This window comes from Carcharodon carcharias, chromosome 7, assembly GCF_017639515.1.
Source record: "Carcharodon carcharias isolate sCarCar2 chromosome 7, sCarCar2.pri, whole genome shotgun sequence".
Taxonomy (NCBI): Eukaryota; Metazoa; Chordata; class Chondrichthyes; order Lamniformes; family Lamnidae; genus Carcharodon; species Carcharodon carcharias.
This window is the reverse complement of record NC_054473.1, coordinates 129511192-129517758: the sequence shown is the minus strand read 5'-3', so window position 1 is coordinate 129517758 and position 6567 is coordinate 129511192. Positions and strand designations below refer to the sequence as shown.

General features: G+C 43.3%; 1 protein-coding gene across 1 annotated transcript in view; it reads right to left on the bottom strand.

The window, feature by feature from the left end:
• LOC121280051 overlaps nucleotides 1–6567 on the bottom strand; it is a 76352-nt gene that overhangs the window by 2021 nt on the left and 67764 nt on the right. The window contains exon 12 of the mRNA XM_041191680.1: nucleotides 4537–4677. Coding sequence (XP_041047614.1) covers nucleotides 4537–4677 — 141 coding nt within the window. The remainder of the gene's footprint in view (nucleotides 1–4536; nucleotides 4678–6567) is intronic.

The window sequence follows — 6567 nt, the reverse complement described above, 5'->3', positions numbered from 1 at the left end:
GGAATGTGCTAATTAAGGGTAAAAAGCAGGACAAGCAAGGTACAGATAGCCCTAGTGGGGGTGGGGTGGGATGAAGGAAAGGGATCGAAATAGGCCAAAAGGTAGAGATAAAACAATGGATGGAAATACATTTAAAAAAATGGAAATTTCCATCTATCACTGGCCCTCTATCCAGCTTTATCCTACCCCCCCTTAAACCAGCTTATATTTCACCTCTTTTCTATTTTTGCTTAGTTCTGTTGAAGCGTCATACGCACTCGAAACGTTAACTGTGTTCCTCTCCACAGATGTTGCCAGACCTGCTGAGTTTTTCCAGGTATTTTTATTTTTGAACTGCAAAGCATTGTTTGAAATTTAAACCAGGTAGCTTGACCTTGATTGGTCAAAGCATTACCCTGAGGAATGAGTCAGCAAATGGCTGTCACTTATTTTGTTTAGCTGAAACAGGCGCAATGTGCACACACACATGTTCTTTCTGTATGCAATTAACAATGCCCTGTATGTTAATGTATGCGCAAATGCGCCACACTGCGAGCCCAAATGACAATCTTAAATTAGTTGTCAGTGTAATTCTTAGCACACTGAGGATTATTTAGCAAATGTTGTCCAACTGCGGAATCAAATCTAATTTTGGACACGGTGTTTTGCGTTTTGTAAGCATTGGTAAGGTCTGTATGGCAAAACGTGTTTGTATCCTTTTAGTGGCAAATGCCACTTGTGTTGCCACTGCATATTAGCAGCATGAAGCAGCTAGCTTCACCTATTGCTCAAATTTCAGAGCCAGTGTAATGCTACGTACGTAGCTCGTACTTCTCAAAGATTGGTGGATCGTATCAAACAACATGTCCCAGTTGCTGTTCACAATGGGCAAGATACAGACGGTACCCAACCAGCACATGCTTGTAAAATTCAAAACACATTAGGTGTGATTCAGCGATTGGACAATATTTGCTAAATAATCCTCAATGTGCTAAGAATTATGCTGACAACCAATTTAAGATTGTCAGTTGGGCTCTCAGTGTGACGCATTTGCGTGAACTGAAAGCTACATATATTAATATACAAGGCCCTGATCTTTGCACCACAGAAAGAACACGTACACGCATTACACCTGTTTCAATTAAACAAAATAAGTGACAGCCATTCACTGACTCATTCTGCAGAGTAATGTCTTGACCAATCAGGGTCCAGCTGCCCGGTTTAAATTTCAAACAATGCTTGGCAGTTAACTGTCAGTCACCATCAATGGTGCATTCAACATGGCAACACCTCTACCAATCAGAGTCCACTGGCCAACCAATCAGCACTCTCTTCATACAGTATAAATTGTTGTTTTCCCCTTATATTGTGGTGTCCTGATGAATGCAAGGTGAAAAGCTTTGACGATAAAAGCAAAATACTGCGGATGCTGAAAATCTAGAACAAAAACAAAAATACCTGGAAAAACTCAGCAGGTCTGACAGCATCTGCGGAGAGGGATACAGTTGATGTTTCGAGTCCATATGATCCTTCATTAGAACTAAAAAATATAGAAATGAGATGAAATATAAGCTGGTAGAGGGGGGTGGGACAGGAGAAGCTCAATAGGGGGCCAGTGATAGGTGGAGGCCAAGAAGAGACTGCCAAAGATGTTATAGACAAAAGGACAAAGGGGTGTTAACGGTGGTGATATTATCTAAGGAATGTGCTAATGGGGACATTAAGGGTAGCAAGCAGGTCAAGCTATTGGCAGATGACCCTAGTGGGGGTGGGGTGGCGGGGAAGGGAGCGAAATGGGCTAAAAGGTGGAGATGAAACAATAGATTGAAATAAATTTAAAAATAGGGAAAAGAAAAATATATTTGGAAAAAAACTATAAATTATTGGAAAAAGGAGGATCGGAAAGGGGGTGGGGATGGGGGAAGAGAGTAAATGATCTGAAATTGCTGAATTCAATGTTAAGTCCGGAAGACTGTAAAATGCCTAGTGGGAAGATGAGGTGCTGTTCCTCCAGTTTGTGTGTGCTTCACTGGAACATTGCAGCAGGCCAAGGACGGACATGCGGGCATGAAAACAGGGTGGTGTGTTGAAATGGCAAGCGACAGGGAGGTCTGGGTCATGCTTGCGGACAGACCGAAAGTGTTCTGCAAAGCGGTCACCCAGTCTGCGTTTGGTCTCTCCAGTGTAGAGGAGACCGCAAATGGAGCAACGAATGCAGTAGACTAAATTGAGGGAAGTACGAGTGAAGCGCTGCTTCACTTGAAAGGAGTGTTTGGGCCCTTGGACGGTGGCGGGGGGGGAAGTAAAGGGGCAGGTGTTGCACCTTCTGCAGTTGCATGGGAAGGTGCTTTGGGAGGGGCTTGAGGTGTACGGGGTGTTGGAGGAGTGGACCAGAGTGTCCCGGAGGGAATGATCCCTGCGAAATGCCGCCGGGGGTGAAGGGAAGATGTGTTTGGTGGTGGCATCATGCTGACAGAGGATGATCCTTTGAATGCGGAGGCTGGTGGGGTGATAAGTGAGGACAAGGGGGACCCTATCATGGTTCTGGGAGGGAGAGGGTGTGAGGGCAGATGCGCGGGAGATGGGCCGGACACGGTTGAGGGCCCTGTCAACCACCATGGGTGGAAAGCCTCATTTAAGGAAGACATGTCAGAGGAACTGTTTTGGAAAGTGGCATCATCAGGACAGATGCGATGGAGGTGAAGGAAGTGAGAGAATGGGATGGAGTCCTTACAGGAAGCGGGGTGTGAGGAGCTGTAGTCAAGGTACCTGGGGGAGTCGGTAGGCTTATAATGAATATTGGTGGACAGTCTTATCACCAGAAATTGAGACAGAGATGTCAAGGAAGGGAAGGGAAGTGTCAGTGATGGACCACGTGAAAATGATGGAGGGGTGGAAATTGGAAGCAAAATTAATACATTTTTCCAGATCCAGACAAGAGCATGAAGTGGCACCGACGCAGTCATCGATGCCACTTCATGCTCTTGTCTGGATCTGGAAAAATTTATTAATTTTGCTTCCAATTTCCACCCCTCCATCATTTTCACGTGGTCCATCACTGACATTTCCCTTCCCTTCCTTGACCCCTCTGTCTCAATTTCTGGTGATAAGACTGTCCACCAATATTCATTGCAAGCCTGCCGACTCCCACAGCTATGTCAACTACAGCTCCTCACACCCCGCTTCCTGTAAAGACTCCATCCCATTCTCTCACTTCCTTCACCTGCGTCGCATCTGTTCCGTTGATGCCACTTTCCAAAAAAGTTCCTGTGACATGTCTTCGTTCTTCCTTAACCGAGGTTTTCCATCCAAGGTGGAAGACAGGGGCCTCAACCGTGTCCGGCCCATCTCCCGCGCATCCGCCCTCACACCTTCCTCTCCCTCCCAGAACCATGATATCACCAGCCTCCGCATTCAAAGGATCATCCTCCGCCAACTCCAGCATGATGCCACCACCAAACATATCTTCCCTTCACCCCCTCTGGCGGCATTTCACAGGGATCGTTCCCTCCGGGACACCCCGGGCCACTCCTCCATCACCCCCTACACCTCAACGTTCCTGACTTAATTTTGAGTTCAACAATTTCAGATCATGAACTCTCTCCCCCATCCCCACCCCCTTTCTGATCCCCCTTTTTCCAACAATTTATAATTTTTTTCCAAATATATTTTTCTTTTCCCTATTTTTAAATTTATTTCGATCTATTGTTTCATCTCCACCTTTTAGACCATTTTGATCCCTTCCCCCCACTCCACCCCCACTAGGGTCATCTGCCACTAGCTTGTCCTGCTTGCTACACTTAATGTCCCCATTAGCACATCCTTTATATATCACCACCATCAACACCCCTTTGTCCTTTTGTATATGACATCTTTGGCAGTCTCTTCTTGGCCTCCACCTATCACTGGCCCCCCCTATCGAGCTCCTCCTGTCCCACCCCCCTCTACCAGCTTATATTTCAACTCATTTCTATATTTTTTAGTTCTGATGAAGGGTCATACGGATTTGAAACGTCAACTTTATCCCTCTCTGCAAATGCTGTCAGAGCTGCTGAGTTTTCCAGGTATTTTTGTTTTTGTTGAAAAGCTTTGATGTCTCTTTTTTCAGCAAGTTCTGTACCATCAAACAATTATATGTTTCCTTAATGCTGAACCATTGAGGAAGGTTCCCTGGTGGATATTTTCTTATTGTACTTGAGTTCAGTTTTGTCCTGCTATATTCAATCTGTTAGCTTGTTGCTGTTTCTGAATAAACTGCATTGTCTTGTTCTGCCCAAAGGAGCTGGGCTCTCAGTTCCCCTTGCAAACAATTCATTGAGTTTTGGGTCAGTGTCCAGGGTGAATGGCAAAGCAAACAAGTAAAATACTTGTCAATTTCTAAACTATCCAGTGAGGGGCCCCTCCTTCTTTAAACAGGACTTAAACAGTAGAGTATAGCACCAGCTCCACACAATGACATTTGTTTCTCTTAGCAGATCAGTTTTTGGTTTGATTCAATTAAAAAATTATTGAGTCAATATTTTACTAACTGTTTTCATCTTGAGTCTCCACTCTTACCTTTGCAGTCAGCCTGATATTCACCATCGTGTGCTGTTTCTTCTTCCAGTTTGGTTCTTTCAGGATACTGCTTGCCAACTGCTGACTCTGATCCTCCATGCTCAGATTGGTGCTCCTTGGCACCCCCTTGTGTCTGGATACCTGAAAAGGAAAACATATACAAAAATTAAAACATTGTTTTAAATTTTCTAGTTTTTTGTCCTGAAGTCCTGAGATAAAAATATCTTGAAATGACTGACAGATATTCATGTACAACAACTGTCTGCTTGAATACACATTAAATCTGTTTGAATTAATATCACCATTAACACAGCAAACAAAGGAATTTCACAGAAATGCACTGTAAATTTGATTAAAAGCATAACTTTAAGGCATGTTAGCTTTAGAAAAACAAAAACTGAGAAAATTTGAACGATTAAAATTCACTGAGAAGAAATAGGACGAATACACTTGCACACTAATACATGGACAACTACACCAGTCAGCCATGGCTCAGCTGGTAGCACTTTTGTCTCAGTCAGAAGCTTGTGGATTCAAGCCCCACTCCAGAAACTTGAACACAAAAATCTAGGCTGACACTCCACTGCAGTACTGAGTAAGTTAGAGGTGCTGTCTTACAGATGAGACGTTAAACTGAAGCCCCTTTTCCCTTCTCAGGTGAACGGAGAAAATCCCATGACACTATCTGAAGAGGAGCAGGGGTGCTAACCTGTTGCCCTGGCTAATATTATCCACTCAATCAACGTGATAAAAACATTATCTAGTCATTTGGTCTCCTTACCCAAGGAAAGATATACTTGCCATAGAGGGAGTGCAACGACGGTTCGCTAAATTAATTCCTGGGATGGAGGGATGGTCTTATGAGGAAAAATTAAGTAGACTGGGCCTTTACATGAGTCACAAAAAGTTAGTATGCAGACTTACAGCAAGTAATTAAGAAGGCTAATGGAATGCTATCCTTTATTATGAGAGGGATTGAACATAAAAGTAAGGATGTTATGCTTCAGCTATACAGGGCATTGGTGAGACCGCATCTCGAATACTGTGTGCAGTTTTGGTCTCCTTGTTTAAGGAAGGATGTAAATGCATTGGAGGCGGCTCAGAGGAGGTTTACTAGATTGATACCTGGTAGGAGTGGGTTGTCTTACAAGGAAAGGTTGGACAGACTGGGCTTGTTTCCACTGGAGTTTAGAAGGGTGAGGGGTGACTTGATTGAAGTATATAAGATCCTGAATGGTATTGACAAGGTGGACATGGAAAGGATGTTTCCTCCCAGAACCAGGGTATACAGTCTTAAAATAAGAGATAGGCTATTTAGCACTCAGATGAGGAGGAATTTCTTCACTCAGAGGGTGGTGAATCTTTGGAATTCTCTGCTCCAGAGGGCTGTGGTGGCTCACCGTTGAGTCGGTTCAAGACTGAGATCGATAGATTTCTACATATTAAAAACATCAAGGGATACGGAGATAGCAGGAAAATGGTGTTGAATTAGAAGATCAGCCATGATTGAATTGAATGGCAGAGTGGGCTTGAAGAGCTGAGTAAGGACATAAGGCCATTCAGCCCTTCTTATATTCTAAATATATGGGGCCTTTTCCATGAAAAGTTCTAGAACTCTACATTCCCATATCTCATCCCAAAACTGGAGAATAGAAGATCGAGACATTCACACTACTGTCCAGAAAGCCAGCTGCTGAAGGATAGCACTGGAGCCAAACTTTGCACATTTCTATTAGCATTTATTTATAGAGATACACATTTCAAACATGCACCTCCTCACCTAATAACTACAATTTCATTTTGTTTGTTTCTATTTATAGGGGTGCATGTGAATCCAAAGTTACTGCCCACCAACTGCATACAATTAATATACAATTAACAGATTCCCTTTTCCCTCTTTAAATAAAAATTTTAAAACAAATGAAATCAAAATTCCAATTTCTGTACAAAGCATTATGTTGTGAGGCACCCCTCCTCCAGGATCCTGAACAATTTCTTTGCACATGCATTTATTTTTGTAAAACAATCAGA